The 17,920-nt window shown below is 48.8% G+C and overlaps 1 protein-coding gene across 9 annotated transcripts in view; it reads right to left on the bottom strand.

Moving 5' to 3' along the window:
* CTIF (cap binding complex dependent translation initiation factor) overlaps positions 1 to 17,920 on the bottom strand; it is a 302,316-nt gene that overhangs the window by 208,927 nt on the left and 75,469 nt on the right. For 8 of the 9 annotated variants that reach the window (XM_059894009.1, XM_059894012.1, XM_059894003.1 and 5 more), the window contains exon 3: positions 7,637 to 7,708. In XM_059894009.1, the coding sequence (XP_059749992.1) occupies positions 7,637 to 7,708 (72 nt within the window). Of the gene's footprint in view, positions 1 to 7,636; positions 7,709 to 17,393; positions 17,449 to 17,920 lie in introns of those variants that run through there. The other variant, XM_059894011.1, reaches the window with a different exon arrangement.

The following is a 17,920-nucleotide window of genomic DNA, read 5'->3' as shown; positions in this document are numbered from 1 at the left end:
CCAGAAATAGAAATCTGTATTTTTAACAAAACATTTTGATGACCTTAAGTCTAGTTCACCTCCTCATTTTTCAGAGGAGAAACTGAGGCTGCAGCTAGATGACGTACGTATCTCACCAGTGATGGAATAGCGAGTCAGAGGTACAGAAGCCAGGACTCACGTCTCCTCACTCCAGTCCTCCAGTCGGATGCCGTTACCATGACAGCATGGCCCCTCCCCCTTCGTGCCCGGGTATCTGACCTCCTCTACAGACGCCAGCTGCAGCCAGCTCCCCTCCTCCTGGCATTCACACGTGGCTCTAGAATGTTGCTTGTCCACTCGAGAAAGTCTTCTTTCTCTAAGCAGACTCTGGGTACTCTGAGGGCAGAGACCAGGCCACATGGCTCATACAAACAGCGTGGGCTCAATGAATAGTTGCCGACTGCTCTCCCTATAAAAGTCAATCATCAGTATTGTTTGGTAAGTGTTGTATCCTGGTTCCTCCAGGTGAGCTGGAGCCAGAAGTCACTTTGAGCATGGGGACAGATGGCATCTTCTGGAAAAGAGAGGCTCACACGCTGGGAGCAGCAGAAGTACACAGATCATGCCGTGTTCAGTTTTGGGAGGCTTATGAAGAGGAAATATAGTCTATGCTTATGGTGCTCCCAGAAAAGTAACCCAGGATGGGACAGGATGTGGGAAGCAGTGTGTCATGTCCCAGACTTCTCAGCACTGTGGTTTAAGTGCCCATCTCTCCCCCCGCCCACTCTACCCTCCACACACACGGAGACTGCACCCATTGCCTTCACCATCCCGATTCCTGGTTCCTAGCACGGTGGCTGGCACACGGGCCCTCAATGATGACGTGCTGGTTGGATCAATGGATGAAAGAACAAATAAATAATCAAAGGAATAAACGAACCATGACAAAAGGAAGTAGCTGCAGGAATGAGGATGCTTAGCTTAGAAAGCAGACTTGCCATGGCAGACTGTGGGGGAGAGGCTAAATAGCCATGGACAAAAGGAATCAAACTAAAGCCATCAGCTGGAGTTATGAAGAGGTGGTCTGGGCTGAATCAAAGACCGACATTGTTATCAGTGGAGCTGCCTCACATGCTCTGAGACGCCTTGTGAAGCAGTGAGTTCTCCTTTTCTGGAAACGTCCAGCAGCTCAATGGCCTCATGAAGCAGGGGGATCCTGCATTGCAGGGAGTTGGATCAGGTGACCTCTGAGCTTCTTCTCATCCTGAGAGCCCACATCTTCAGGGTTCACTGGAGAGCTGCCTAGCTCTGGATTTAATGTGGTAAAGGAGATAAGGGGGGGAGGAAGTCAGCCACAGCCCCTGTTGAGTTTCCACTAGAAGTGGAGCATGTGACAGTCATTCTAGCCAGTCACCAACCAGTTCTGGTTTCCCTGGTCCAGGCGTATAGTAGGATTATCCTATTTAGTGTGTTTATGGTTGGGTGGGGCCACATGACTAGTTCTGGGCAACAAGCTAAGAGTGGAAGTGACGCGTGTTACATTTAGGTTGGAGCATTGAATTGCCTCCGGTGCTCTTTTCCCTCTGCCATGACAACTGGTGAAAATGGCAACTGCTCCACCAAGCTGGGTCCTAAATGGGTGGCTTAAAGTTACTAAGATTCAGAGCTGTTTGTTACTGCAGCATTTCCTAGGCTATCCTGACTGATACAGGGGGACAGAATTTACCTGTAAGGAACGACAGAGAAAATACAAGCCATGCAAGGTACACAGATGTGTGGGGTTGGACAGCAGCTCCAGCAACTCAGCGGGGTGTACAGACACCCCCTCCCCCACCACTCTGGTAAAACCCAGCACTAACCAACGACTCCAGCTGTGCCCACTCCTCCTCCCTAACATCCCAGCATCATGGCCAACTTCAAGTCTCTGCTAACACTGTTTCTTCTCTCTTCCCTTCCATTTGGTCAGACATCCTACCCATTCCTGAAGGCACAGATCGAGTCTCATGTCCTGCAAGCCATCTCCCTACCCGCAGAGAGCAACAGGGCCATGCCTTGGAACGACTGCAGTGTCTGTGGTCAGGGCATCTCTTTGGGGGTCTTACCGTGTGTGCCTTTAGTCTGTTTCATGTTCACTAGCCTCTGCTCTACAAACAGGTAGTGAGCCCAAAGCCTCCAGCTCATATGTGAGCCAAGCTCACAGCAGGTGGTCAATAAATGCTGAGTGAACAGAGAGCAGTGTCATGAACATACACATGATATTTCTTAATTATTCAGAGAAGCTGATTAAAAATCTGGGCACTTTGACTCAGATATCATTTGTACTGAGTTTTTAGATTGGCTCTGAACCAGATACAATAATTCCTCAAGGGCAGCAAGATGACTGGCAGAAAACTCCTTCTACCCTTTTCTGTGGACCAGAGGTAAGCAGTGCATTTGAGGCTCACCTCTGCCTACCATCTGTCATCTCTTGGGTCAGGGTCAATGCTGACACGTAGGATATACCTAACCTGCAGGTTGGCACAGGCATCAGGGCATGTGGGGGGAACAGTAGAGAAATCAGGAAAATCCAGACCTGCTGATTTTAGCAGCTATTTGGACCCACTTCATGGAGGCACAGAATATAAACAGTGAAAGGTGTTTCCAGAGAGGCTCAGAGAAGTCTGTGTAGTCCAATGTCTCATTCTGTGGAAGAGGCATTGGAGTGCACGCCACACCTGGGTCAACATCTGGTTCTTCTGAACCCTGGAACAAGGCTCTTTTCACTCTCTCCTGATGCTTCGATTTGCTACCGGGCATCACGGGTGGAAGAAGGGAGTGCCCTTCTCTCCTCACTCCAGGGAGTGTGGGATCACAGCCTGTCAGCCAGGACTCAGGACACCATTTCTGACACATCCCCACCTTTCCCAGGGCTTTGCATGAACCTGTCTGGTAAGATGTGGGCTCATCAGGTTCCCAGCAAAGATCCCATCACTTGCTCAATAGCCAACACCGTGGGCCAACAAGTCCTTCGGTCAGGAAGTCCTTCTCAAGGTCTAATCAGAGGCACTGCTGCTGTCAGGCACATCAATTTCCTTTCCTTGGCATTTCTGTGCTGATGGAGAAGACCTGTTTGCGCCTGACTCCACATAACCTTTCAGCTTCCTTCCCTGAATGCTAAGTCCTGGGCCGGCACCTGGAGATGTCGTCTAAGTGCAGTGGGCTGCACTCTCTCATTTCAGGTGCCTTCCTCTAAATCATCTCCGGGCACCTCCCCTGTTACAATAAGAAGGTGAAAACTGTATTCCGACCTCCTGAGTAAATGACTAGGTGGTGGACGAGCTCTCTTCGAAAGATGCTGCCAGGATGCCAAACGGTCCCCAGTACAGCCGAGTCCCGACTACAGGCAGTTAACGGGCCTCTTCAGGACTATGTGGAGCCCATTTTTTGTTCTGGCCTCTCTGAGCCCCCTCCTCCCATCTCATGGGACTCTACCTACCCTGGCTTACCTCTACGTTGTGCCTCTGAAAGGGTTCAGAGAAGGCAAGGGCTGTTTTGGTTTTATACATTAATTAAAACAACAAAAATAATCCCAGTGCATGACTAATCCCCAGATGGTGCCTGCACCCAGCTCCTCATTCAGTGCATGGACTGTGACTCACCACACAGCCTCCTGGGCAGAACGCAGCACCTCAGCACCCTCCTGCGGGCCCCACTGTCCTGGGCACACGTGCCCAAGGTGGGGCAGTCAGGGAAAGTGCTAGAGCAGCCACCCCAGTCTCAACCTAGCCTCAGTTTCCTCCTGAAATTCTTCCCAGAGGTGAATGTGGGATAGTAGAGCTGCCCCATCATCCCAATGACTTCCAAAAGCTCAGCAAAGTTGGTGTGGCCAGAGGAACAGGACCCGCTAGGGAATGACTGCGTAGACCGGGTCTGAGCCATCTCAGGTATCATTATTGAGCACCTACTGTGTGCAAGGCCCTAGGCTGGGGGGGGGCGGGCAGTCAGGGATGTAAAGGGAGCCCTGGCGGCGCCCAGCTCAAGGCCCACCAGCAGGCTGAGGGGGCAGGCAGATGTACATACGGAACGTCCTGAACACACCACGGATTAGTGTGCGGGTGAGAGTGTCTGCCTCGTTGAGAGGGTGCAGTGAGGAGGCCAGTGGGTGCTCATATGAGCTGGTCCAGCGCTCCTACATCTGGTGGACCAGCTGAAGGGGCCCTTGAAGGCTGTATGGGCAGCGGCATCCCATCAGAGCTGCCCCCAGCTAAGGCACTCTTCAGCTGGCAGCTCCCGGTTTCCCCTCCATCAGGGGGCCGCTCCAGGGCAGGGTGGGCAGGAGCCGCTGTCTCTGGTAAGTTGTGGGGCTTTCCTTACGTCACTCAAGGGATGCTGACCAGCTTTGATCCCCCCACCGGAGGGCATCAGAAGATGGCTGCTTCACGGACATCCCTGGCGGCCCAGTGGTTAAGACTCTGTGCTTCCACTGCAGGGGGCAAGGGTTCCATCCCCGGTCGGGGAGCTAAGATCCCACATGTCGTGCGGACAAAAAATTAAAAAAATTTTTAACTTTTAAAAAAAGATGGCTGCTTCTTGAGGGGACACCAGAGGCTCCTGCAGACGAAGCCCAGGGTGGGTGCGCCCACTGGCAGGAATGTGGACGTGGACGTGAGCCAGCATGGGCCATGGGACAAGGGCAACAGCCCAGAGAGGGCAGAACATGAGAAAGGAGGCTGTCCCAACACTGCTGAGCTGCCATGCCAGCCCTGAACACCCTCCCAGGAGGGTGGCGAGAGAGAAGGAGACTTCCATCTCGCTTACACCACTCTATTGTTCGTACCCTAATTAACTGAGTTACTAATGTCTACGATCAGGCCTTTCATCACCGAACCAAGGTGATGACCTCAGGAGACCTCATTTCAATCCTGCCTCTCCGTGCAGTGCGGGTACAGCGTCCGGGGCCTTCCGGGAGGGCCAGCCCGATGCCACCTCCTCTGCTCGGCCTGCCCGAGTGCCTTACCTCTGGGCCACCTGAGGTCTGGCCACGCCGTGCACACTGTGTCTCCTGCCCTGCACTGGGCATTCTTTTACACGTTATCTTGTCCTTCAGGGGCCACTACAAACACTCCCTGGCAGAAGAATCTATGAAAAATCCCTCTGCAAACACCCTGAACTCTTGGGCCCGCTGAGCTTTCCTCGGCTCTAAGCAGCTTCTCACGGCACAGGGTGCGACCTCACCAGGACTCAGGCGGAGCAGCCTTCCCGCTTCCCCCGGCTGGCTCGCCGCATGGGGACACCGCGGGCTCTGAATCCAGAACGCACAAGGCACGTGGCACGTGGGGCTGAGGCCGTGGCTGTCCCCCGGTGCCCCGGCTACTCTTCCACTTCTTGGAAGCAGATGTCTCCCCCTCCCTCCCTCTGAGATGATCAGACAGACTACACGGGGGCGGTGGGAGTGCCAAAGGCCCCATGGCCTGTAGGAAACCCCTACTATGAAGCCCTCGTGCTCCGGGCACATCGGGGAAGTAAAGCGGGTTTACATCCTGAGAGCCCACCTTCCCCATTCCTGGGGCTCTTCCCCTATAATGGACTTATGCTCAGTTCCACCCGCCAAGAAAGGACCTAACATGAGCCTTTTACAATTTCTTCTTTAAGTTCAGTTGCATTTCGTTTTGCATTTCATTCAGCCCCTGCTTACCCCAAGCCGACTTTTCAGCTGCTTCTAAGATGGGATTCAGGGTCAGCTGGTCTTCATGGTGCCAGGGTATCCCTTCCCACAAGTCCCCGGCCCTGGCCAACTCCCCACCCACCCTCTTCCAGGGGCTGAAACCAGCTGTGAAAGGACAGCTCAGAGTGAGGCAGGCAGATGAGAAGCAAGTGGGAGGATACGCCATTCTCATCCCCCTGGAAACCTGTCCAGAGTGATGGGAAAATGGGACCAGAGAGAAAGGGTGGGGAGAGGGAACCCAGAAAAGAAGATAAAGGAGGGAGAACAAAAAGGAAGACTCTGGACGATTCCAGAACCAGACACCTACTGACTAAATAACAGAGAGCTGGTTTTTCAATCTCTCATTTACCAGCCTCTTATGTCCCCATCCAAGACTTTCAACCCTTCCCTGAAGCTCTCTCTCTGATTCTTGAGTCCCCAAATCCAAGTCCACCTTTGCTGCTGAAGAGTTAAGAGAATCTTCACGTAGGAAACCCCAGATAATTGGCAGACACTAGTGACAGTGCCCCTGATGTGTCAGGCCTTCGGCCAAGAGCTGGAGGGGTTTAGGGAGTATAAACGGAGTCCGTGACCAAGCACCAGCAGCCTAGTGGTGAGGACAAAAGACCTCCGTAGAGGGCTACCTACTACAGGAAGACAAGGTAAAGGGCCGATGAGGGGACAGGACAGGCAAAGACCTGGGTTCAAGTCCCAGCTTGGTCAGGTCATGGCACCTCCATGGACCCCAACTTCCCTGTCTGTAAATGGCATGGAGAAGCTAGAAGGACCCTCAGAAGCCACCGAGTCTCCTGGTTTTTGTATGAGGAAGCTGAGGACACAGAGAACTGCCACCAAGTTTGTGGCAGAGCACCTCGCCCTGGCTTTATCACGGCCTCCTACTTAAGAATCAACGAAACACACACACAAGCATCTCATCATGTGACAGGACTGTCCAGGGCAGCTGCCCCGACACACACACCCCATGGTATAGCAAAGCCCTACAGCCTAAGAAAGATCTGGAACTGAGGCCACTGCCCTCCTTCCCTCACGACAGAATAGAGAAGAGTTGGTTTAATCAGCACCATAGACCGAAGTCAGACACAAGCAAGTGGGCCCAGGCAATGTGTCAACACAGGTGCTTTGGAACTGGGAGCAAGTTACTGCTGAAGCCCATAAAGCCTCCCTCATCTCTCTGGACAGGTGCAGTGGGAGGCTGGGCTGGGGGTCTGGGATAGACGGAGTTTTCAGTCTCTGATCCCACCGTCTCTCGCGGGACGAGGTATCAGTAAGAACAGCTCGACAACCAGAGGGTGTACGGGATCTGGGGGTCACCAGGGACGGCTCTCAAAGAGCAGCCGCCTCCTTCCCTCCCGGCCACACGACCCGCACAGGGGCCCCCTCGGGATCTCACAGGGAAGCAGCAGGGGGAGAAGCAGCGGATTCCAGCCTGGTCCCAGGAAGCTGGTTGGCTTCCCTCACACCCACAGTCTGCCCCTCCAGGTCCTCTGCAAACCTGGAGCAGAAGCGACCTCCAGAGTGCCCCACCACCACCAAAACCCTAGGATCCATCATCATCGCTGATGTGCGAACCTCCAGTTCACTCATTTTACTGCTGTATAATATTCCACCGTAAGGATGTATCACAGATCACTCACTTTATTGCTCTATTACAGTACATTGTAAGGATATATCACGTATCGTTTATCTATTCTCCTCTCAACGGATCAGTAGTTGTTTACAGATGTTTGTTATTATAAATAATGCTGCTACTAAAAATAAATCTTATGAATCTATGTGTTCTGGGCAGGGAGGGCTTCACTGTGGGCTGGATATTCAGGGAGAACTTTCCAGAGGGCAGACTGCACCCTCCCCTGTCCCATTTCCCGCACTCCCATGTCACCACCTCTCAGGAGCAGCATGGTGAACAGCCCAGGAACCCAGACAGACAAGACCACGACGGCCCCCAGATGGAGCACGGAGCTGGCTCCTTACCTGCTGCAGGGGGGCTCGCCCTCGGGAGAAGGAATAGCTGCAGTCCAGCTGCTCACTGCAGTCTGCCGTCCACTGCAGGGGAGAAAGGAGTGGTCAGTGATGGCAGGACACACAGGCTCATACTCGCTCTGCCCTGGCCCCCCAGGCACGGCCCCGCCCTGCTGCAGTAGAGCCAGTATGCAATCCTGCTCAGCCATTTTCAGAGACAAATCTTTCTGTACCAGCAGGTCCCACTTGGCATCTCCCAGTGCCACATGGAGGTGACCCTTTGGCGTATGTGTGGGGAAGGCAAACTCATTTCCTGTCACCTAAGCCCACCAAAGTGATGAAGAGCCAGCTACATTCCAAAGCCAACCAGACAACACAGAGGGTAAATATGAGTTTTGAGAAACCAGCACCATGTTTGACCACCTAACCATGCTTCAGCCACACTAGTCAGGGTCAAGGTTGGAGCTAGAGGAGAGGCATGTATGTGTAGATCATCCCGTACACGCAGCCCCGAAGTACGGTGGACCTGTGGACCGACAGGAGAGCATGGCATCGGGGGAGAGCCCCAGACTGGCCGTCAGAAGCCCAGTCCCACCACTGACCTCAGGGGCCTCTTGTGCCCCAGAGTGGGATATGACAACTACCAGTGTGACAGTCCCCAAAGCCTGCCACATAGGGGGTCTCTGGGTCCTACCCTCCACCCACTGAATCACTCGCTGAGGGCAGCACCTGTCTTCTCCATTTTGACAAGCTTTCCAAGGGATGCACCAGAAGTTTGAGAGCCACTGAAATCCATGTAATCTCCCAGGCTTCACTTTGTCATCTATAAAATGGGGACAGCAAGGCTGGGTGACTCTGCAAGGTTGAAATGAAGGGACTTTGTAAGCTACACAAAATCTATATATAGATATAAAGTAGTAGTAAGAGTGCAGCTCTTCCACGGTAATGTGCTATCTGTATATATGGTGGTGCTTTTATTATTGTGTTAAATGTTAGGTAGGCTCTCCAGCTCATGTTGAACATTGATCTTGACCTACACCCTGTATGATTCATAAAAAGTAGAGGAGCCCAGTATATCTCTGTTTGACACACTAGTTCAAAACTGTGAGCGAGTGTGGATGGCTCAAAGCCATCACCGTCCTGGATTTGTGAAACCTTGGCTAGACACACCCTCCAGACTGGGGGTCAAGGGCATGACCTTTGTATAGGAAAGACATTTTATTACAATGCCGATGGTACAGGCTGGTACAAGTGTACTCTACAGCAGTGCTGGCCAACGAATAGGAACCGCAGACATAATTTTAAATGATCTAGTAGACAGATTTAAAGAAGAAAAAAGAAAAAGGTAAAATTAAACTTAATAATGCATTTTATTTATCCCAGTATGTGTTTATCTAAATAGGTAATTGATATAAAAATGATCAATGAGATATTTTACATACTTCTCTCCATACTAAGGTTTTGAAATCTGCTTAAAGCATGTCAATTTCAAGTACTCAAGAGCCACATGTGGCTAGTGGCTGCCCTGTTGGACAGCACAGCTCAGCTCGAAGGAATTGGCAAAGGCAAGGTACCAGTCTCAAGAGAGTGTGCCCTCAGAGCCACTTCTTGCCCATCCCTGCTCTGTACCGCAGAGGGGCTGAACCCTGCAGACTCAGCTGGCTTCCAGCTGGGTTGGGCCAATGGGAGACAGGAAGAGATAGAAGCCACGGTGTTTCTCCATCTCTCTATGCTTCAGGCAGCATTACCAGTAATGACTGGGTCTTCTTCAAGGCTCCAGCCTCACCAGATAGGCCCTCTGTGCACGACCCCTAACGCTGGGCTCTGGCAATACCATCTCCTCCCTTTGTGCCTCAGGCCTAGAGGTGGTAATGGCTTCTTGTGGTTGTTTAGTTTCTCAGCTCTTTTATTATCTGGGTAACCAACTCCCTGGGTTAAATCCCCTCTGTCTGGATATTTGTAGTCTCAAAGCATCTCTGCAAAGATATTTATTAAATTACAGGAGAAAAAAAGGGAAAAATGAGAAATCTATGAGACACCACCTTAAACCAAGTGATCAAGGATAATATCATCTGTAATAAAACATATTACCACCGTGGACTTCCCAGCGTAATGCCCTGAGAAGGGCCATGTCACTCTTGAGGTGTTCTTGCCAAAAATGCACAATCTCAGTATGATCATGAGAGAATATCAGGCAACCCAAACTGATGAACTTTCCAAAAAATACATGACCAATACTCTTCAAAAGTGTCAAGGTTGTAGGGATAAGAAAAGACCACGGGAGTGTCACAGGTTGGAGGAGAATAAGAAAGCATGACAATTAGATGCAAATTTGAATCTTGGAACAGAAAAAGGACATTAGTAGATAAACTGGTGATATCCAAATAAAGTCTCATTGTACCAATGTTAATTTCTTAGTTCTGATCATTGTACTATGGTTATGTAAGATATTCATATTAGGGGACAGGTACATGGGAACACCCTGTACTATTTTTGCACCTCTGCTATGAGTTAAAAGTAACTTCAAAATAAAAAGTAATCCAGGGACTTCCCTGGTGGTCCACTGGTTAAGACTCTGTGCTTCCACTGAAGGGGGCACGGGTTGGATCCCTGGTCAGGGAACTAAGATCTCACAGGCCGCGTGGCACAGCCAAAAAAAAAAAAAAGTAATCCACATATGTATATATGTGTTTATATATATATATATTTGTAAACTATTTGAACTACTATAAAAACAATCCCTCTGCTTAACTGCTTTCTATACTTGAGTGGCTTCTCCTTTCCTGGTTGGAGCCTGGCTGACAGTGGGGAGGATGGTCAAGGCACGCAGTGACTACCGGCCGGGAGAGAACTAGATCCTGCCCTTCTCGTCCCATCCCAGCACAGCCTTGCAGAGAAAGGCTTCCTCCAGTGGGGCATCCCAAACACTGCAACCCCAGCTGCGTACTGCTGATGTGACATCTCGCAGAGAGGTGACTTGAGGGTGGGCACACCTCCTCCTGGGGTCAGCGTGGTCCCAGCGTGGTCCCCGCGTGGTCCCCGGCAGGGGGGGGATGGGAAGCAACACGGGCTGCTCCTGACGAGCGGGCACAGAGGGGCAGCCGAGGCTTCGTGCACAGCCACGTGCCACCTCAGCCCCCTGGCTAGGCTTTCCCGGAGCGATTCCAAGCTCCGATGAGACTGCTGTGCTTGGTCAAAGGTCATCCTTAACTTTACACTGGCCGACCTTCCTGAGCACCTTTGGTGTGGGACCTACCACCGGTGCTCCCTTCACAGGAGGGGTGAGATGTCCAGTAACAGTAACGCGGGGAGGGCGAGGGCGAAGCTGAGAAGGGACAGTGTGTGCTCTCGGAGGGATTCCTAGGCAAGGAAAGCACTTGAGGCCGGACCCCTGGAGAAGAGTGAGCCCAAGTGTGGACATGGCAGGGGAACACTGGCCAGCTCAGGGGTAGAGGGTAGCAAGCAGGACTCTCCCACTAAGGGGTCAGAGACTCCTCCTGGGTGGAGTGAGGCCGAAGGCTTCTGTTAGGGGAGGGCGTCATCAGAGCTGTGTCAGAACAGGCTGAACTGGCCCGGAGTGTGGGTGTGGGGAACCCACTGGTCGGGAAGCTAGAGGCCGACATGCAGGTTTCCACCGGGAGAGCAGGCAGAGACAGAAATGAAGAAGTGGCTCTGAGGGCATCACACAGTTAAGCAGTGAACAGAGGGCTGATGTGTTTAGGAAAGCTAGCAAGATAGGAAAGTCCACAGAAACCCACCCCACAGAGCCAGCCATGGCCCCCAGGGAAAGCTTTTCGGGCAGGGAGTGTGGTCCAGCTGGGTCCTGCTTTCCTGACCCCCGGGGAGGAATTAAATGTGAGCCACTGCAGTTCTCCCAGGAAGTTGTACCACTGGGCCCATGCGGCATCCAACCCCCCAGCCACATCCGCTCTCTGCTGCTGCCTGACCCTGCAAGCCCCTGGGAGCTCTCCCTTCCCTGTTCAAAGCTCCTCCCCGCTGCTGGGATTCCTGGGATTCCGCTGCCCACGCTGTCTTCTCTCTCCTTAGGCTGCAGCCACCACCTCCTCCCTCCCCTCTGCCTTTTCTGAGCCACAGCCTAGAAAATTCTCCAGACACAGGCCTTCCGGGAACCCGTCCTTATCTGTACGAGATGATTCCAGAACAAGAGAAAGGGCCCCCTTGGGGAGCAATCTCCTCGGCCCTGCCCCTGTGCCTGGTCCAGCCAGGGCATTTCTCCTTTGAGGTGAAGGGTTTACAGCTGGGAGCAAGTTCTCTGGGGGGTAAGGTGGCCCCTCCTGAAAAGGTCGTTGAACACAAAGAGGCAGGAAAAGTGGGAAATCTGTATGTACGGGAACAACGAACATGGAATTCACAAGAGTGGTTTTGGGTCTTCACCATAACCGCTATAATTTATTTCTTAATTTAAAAAGATGAAACAAAGATGGCACAGGGTTAAGGTTTAACAAACAGGAGTACAGATGCTTAGTCTGTACTCAAAACAGATGCTTATTCTATTATTCTCTGCTTCTATCGGTACACTTTAAATACTTCATGCTGAAAGAATTAAAATCTTATTATCAGTCATTTGCACCCCAGGATGGACAGTATTTTTGGAGCAGACTTGATGGAGGACAGAGGAAGCCACTGAAAGCTGAGGGAGGAGGAGCGAAAAGGGAAAAGCCCCAGGCTGGGGGAGGCTGAAAGTGCTAAGGATACACCGCCCCCTTGGGTGGTGTCTGAAGTCCCCGGGGCTCGCCCCTTCTAGACATCAAAGTGTATCAAGGCCAGAGCCAAACCATCAGGCTGAATCAGCACAGGAGGAGAGGAAGAGATCAACTGATAAAACCGCATCCATAAACAAACAGATGTGCAAATGGGAACTTAGTATGTGATAAGGACAATGTTTCACATCAGGGGAAAGGAGAGACCATCAGTAAACACAGGGACTAGTCATGCTCAGAAAAAAAATTAAAAAATAAAAAATAAACACAGGGACTGAGACAACCAGAGAGCCAGCGAGGAAAAAAATGACCCTAGAATCTGCCTCCCAGTACTGTGGACAACACATTCCAAGTTGGTTAAAATCCAAGATACAAGTTTTAAACTCCATCAAAGTCTAAAATTTTGTGTGACAAAAGAAATCACAAACACAGTTAAAGACAAGTGAGAGGCCACTTGCAACATGTGTAACAAAGGACTCAACCCCAGAAAATATAAAGATTTCATTTAATCCAGGAACTATTCTAAGACTGCTACTTACATTAACATTTATTCCACATAGATCCCAAGGCCCATGTATTACCCCCACTTTGCAAATATGGAATTTGAGGCATAGCATGGTTAAGTAACTGAGCCAGGGTTACACAGCCAAAAAGTAGCAGAATGAGTAAAGGGGATAAATAGGTATTAATTCAAAGAGCCAGTCAAAATGTTGGAAACTCAATGTGATGTATGGTCTTGCATTAGATGTTGAACCAGAAATTTTTTATTGTAGTAAAATATACATAATTTACCATTTTAAATATTTTTAAGTGTACAATTCAGTGGCATGAAGTACATTCACACTGCTGTACAACCATCACCACCATCCAGCGCTCCAGCTCCATCCGTCTCCAGCACTTTTTCATCCCAAACTGAAACTGTCCCCCTCAAACACTAACTCCCCATCCCCCCTCCTCCAAGCCCCTGATAACAACCATTCTGCTTTCATTCTCTATGAATTTGACTCTTCTACATGCCTCATAGAAGTGAGATCATACAGTACTCGTCCTTTTGTGTCTGGTTTATTTCTCTTGGCATAAAAGTCCTCAGGGTTCATCCATGTTGTAGCACGTGACAGGATTTCCTTTATTTTAAGCCTCAATAATATTCCTCTATGTATGGACCACATTTTGTCCATTCAATCATCCACTGATGGACACTGGGGTTGCTTCCACGTTTTGGCTATTGTGAATAATGTTGCTATGAACATGTTGTACAGGTATCAGGTCAAGCTCTTGCTTTCAGTTCTTTTGGGTATATACCCAGAAGTAGAATTGCTGGATCATATAGTAATTCTATGTTTAATTTTTTGAGGAGCCTAGAATTTTTTTTTAACTTTTGCTATAAAGGATATTATTGAGAAAACTGGTGAAATAAAAGGTCTATAGATTAAATAATAGTACTGTGTCAATGTTTATTTCCTATACTGTAATTATAAGAGAATGTCCTTTTTATGGTGGAGCAATATTCCATTGTATATATGTGCCACATCTTCTTTATCCATTCATTTGTCGATAACTGATTCACTTTGTTATAAAGCAGAAACTGACACACCATTGTAAAGTAATTATATTCCAATAAAGATGTTAAAAATAAATTAATTAATTAATAAATAAAATAAAATAAAATACCATTAAAAAAAAAAGACAGAATGTCCTTGTTCTTAGGAAACACACAGTGAAGTGTTTACAGATAAAGGGAAAATCTCTCTATATACAGAATCTATTGATCAATTGATCGATCTATCTATCGAGAGACAAGAGAAAGAATATAAATGTGGTAAGATATTAACACTGGAGAATCTGGGTGAAGGATATGCAGGAATTCTTTGTCCTATTATTATAATTTTTATGTACATCTGAAATTATTTCAAAGTGAAAAATTATTTAAAAAGCCATCTTATCCACGGCTTCTTAATCAAGGGGGTGCCAGGACCACCCAGGGGGGCGATTCGAAGGTCTAGTGGGAACCACTGCTCTCACCCAACATCCTCTTTTCCTGGTGAAGGGCCTGAGAGGAGATGGGGACAGCCTAAAGATGGGAGCCTCTCAAAGTCAGGCGCTTGTTCGACTGCTGCCTCTGTGCTGGCACAAGGGCTTACTGACCAGGAGAGGGGGAAGAGAGGAGGTGGGAGCAGAGACGGGCTGGCAGCTCACACTCTCCTCCACAGTGATACTCCAGGAAAACCTTGTGTGTGAGGGGGAGGGGATGCTGCCCAAGGGCTGAGATTTGAGAGAGGGAGAAAGGCTTCTTGCTCCGATCTTAAGACAAACAAACTAACTAACAAGAAACCCAAACAACTTTCCTGTTGTGGAGGCAGCTTAACGCAGTGATTAGGAGCCTGAGTTCTTGAAGCAGCGAATATGAGTTCATATTCCTGCTCTATCTTTTACTCTATCACCTTGGGAAAGTCTCTTCCTCCCTCAGACTGTTTCCCCCAAGCTGTAATAATGACAGAAACTGCCATAGCAGAGGTTAAGCGTATGGCACCTGGAGCAAGATCATCTGGTTCAAACCTCACACTGTGTGACCTTAGGCAGCAAATTCAACCTCTCTGTGCCTCTGTTTCCTCCCATGTATGCTGGCAACAGTAACAGCATCTTCTTCATAGCATTGTTACGTAGAGTAAATGAGCTACATGGACACCCCTCCATGTCCTTTGGTAGCTCCTCCTCATGGCCCCAACTCCTTAGAGCTCAATCCTTGACCCTCTTGTCTAAGCTCCCCCACTCCTTGGGCTTAAAATGCCACCCACATGCTGCTATTTACAAATGTGAATCTCCAGGTCATTCCCCTCCTCTGAATGCCACTTTGTACATCTAACTGCTTGATCAACACCTCTGCTAAGACAACCAATACTATCTTAAAACTTTCACATCCAAAACCTGAACTCTTGACCTTTGTTCCCCCAATGCTGCTCTTCCAGCGTCTTCCATCTCATTTCTGGAAAGTTTGTCCTTCTATAGGCTCAGGCTATTGTCAAGGTCATTCATTAGAAAATCATGTTATCTGTGCCTTAAAGTATGAGAATCTGACCACTTCTCACCACCTTCACGGTGCCACACAGCTCCAATTCACCATCACCTTTGACCCTGACCAACCAAGTACTTCCTGGTCCCCCTGCTTCCTTTCCGCCTGGCCCCTTGCTATAACCTATTCTCCACACAGCACCCAGAGTGGTCCAGTTTAACCAGTGATACCGTGTCCCTCCTCTGCTCAAAACCTCCCGGCGTCTCACCGACGAGGCCCCACAGACCTGGCTCTTTGCTCCCCACCAGACTGGCCCCAAAGCTGTTCATCAAAGTGGGGTACACTCCCACACCAGAGCTGTGCCCTCAACATCCCCTCTGCCTGGAAGGCTGGTTCCTAAGCGGCCTCAACTCTCACCTTCTTCAAATCTTTGCTCAAAAGTCTTAAGTAAACCTTTCAAACAGCCCATCACCCCGCCCCTTCTTGCCTCCTTCATGTGTATCACCTTCTAACATCTATTTTCTTCTTTGTCTATCACCTGCCTTCCTCCAACTGAAAGTAAGAGCTAGGAGGACAGGGATTATGGTCCATTCTGTTCATGACTTTATCCCAGAGCCTAGAATGGGGCCTGAATTAATCATTCTTAGCTCTAATTATATTTCACTATTTAGCCAACAGTAACTGGCAGGTTTAAACAATTATACTTTATGCCAAAACCACCAAATAATGTGTAGGAAACCATGCTAAATAAATGAGCAAGCTAAAAGTGACATGTATGCTAGAAGCTCAACTCTTGAAAGGTATATTAAGAAAAAATAATACACAAAAATTACACTAGTTTTTATCATAAAATTATGGTGGGGGTTTCCCTGGTGGGGCAGTGGTTAAGAATCTACCCGCCAATGCAGGGGACACTGGTTTGATCTCTGGTCTGGGAAGATCCCACACACCGCGGAACAACTAAGCCCGTGCGCCACAACTACTGAGCCTGTGCTCTAGAGCCCGCAAGCCACAACTACTGAGCCTGTACACCTAGAGCCCGTGCTCTGCAACGAGAGAAGCCACCGCAGTGAGAAGCCCGCACACCGCAACAAAGAGTAGCCCCCGCTCACCACAACTAGAGAGAAAGCCCGTGCACAGCAGTGAAGACCCAACGCAGCCAAAAATAAATAAAATAAATAAATAAAAAGCTAAAAACATTTTAAAAAAAGAAAGAAAAATTCTTCCTTTAAAAAAATTATGGTGGGTTTCTTTCTCTGTTTTCTGATTGTCTCTGTTTTTCCAATTGTTGCTTTAAAAGTAAAATAAAAATTTAACCTATTAAAAAATTGGCTGGTAATCAGATTAAAAAGTGCTCAACCTCGCTAAAAATTGAGGAAATGCAAATTAAAGTGACAAAAGACCATTTGTCCCAATACACTGGTGGTCCTGTGAATAACGCAACAGGCGTTTTGGAGAGCAATTTGGCAATAGCTATTAAAATTGATTCTACGTCTCAGCATCCACCTAAAGAAACAGTTTTATATGTGCAGGAGGAGGCATGTTCAGAAGCATTCACTGAAATAGCTTGTATTTCCAGGGGAAAGTTTGGAAATAATCCAAATGCCCAGCAATAGGTAAATGGTTAAACAATGGGACATCCATACTATGGGCTATTGTGCAGCCATTAAACAGAACACAGCAGATGTACAAGCCTGAAGGAATCCCTAGGGCATACAGCCATGGGAAAAAGGTGAGTTATTGAACAACATATTCACCAGCTATGATATATGATTTTGAAATAATATATTTCTGTAAGTCATATTTTACATACGACACACATGTAAAAGCATTGAGAAGGTGAGGAAGTTAACTCATCATTCCAATGGGAGGTAGGGTAAGACAGTGGAATGAGGACGTAACTAATTAGCATTTGAATTCTTATGTACCATGAGAATATATGCATACAGTACTTGTGTAATGAAAAATAAATTATTTTTTTAAATAAGGAGAAGAATGAGTCCCCACATTCACACCCCACAGGTCCCCTTAAACTCACTTCTTCTGTTAAGCCTTTCATAGGTGGTCCACCATTGATCGCTTCCTCCTATGAGCAAAGATGACAGGGAAAAAGGATTCAAAGGACAGGAGGAAATGAGGGAATGGGATAAAAGAGGGATGAGGGAGCAGTGAACAGGGAAGGCAGAATGTAAGGAAAAATGTGAAGAGAAAGAGAAGGGAAAAGCATTGTGAGAAAGCGACATCATGCCAATCTGAATCCATCCTACATATCTGCATGGTCGCATCTCTCTGTAAGGTCTCTGTGCATGAGACAAAACCCAGGACTTCCAAGTGCCTGAGAGCATCAAAAAGAACTACAGGAAGTTCTCTTCACCCTCACTGGCTCTTCATTTGACTTGCTAACAAGAATTTAGTGTAAAACACGCTTTCATTAAATGTATCCACTCTTTACAATGGCCCTACGTTCTACCCTTCCAAGGGAAGGCAGCTGGACATGGAGGGGTAGGAAGGCAGTCAGACAAGTCCACCTGTGGCTGTGGTCGTCAACCTGAGCAGAACATCAGA

Source organism: Balaenoptera ricei, chromosome 14 (assembly GCF_028023285.1).
Source record: "Balaenoptera ricei isolate mBalRic1 chromosome 14, mBalRic1.hap2, whole genome shotgun sequence".
Taxonomy (NCBI): Eukaryota; Metazoa; Chordata; class Mammalia; order Artiodactyla; family Balaenopteridae; genus Balaenoptera; species Balaenoptera ricei.
This window is presented reverse-complemented; position numbering and strand designations above follow the sequence as displayed.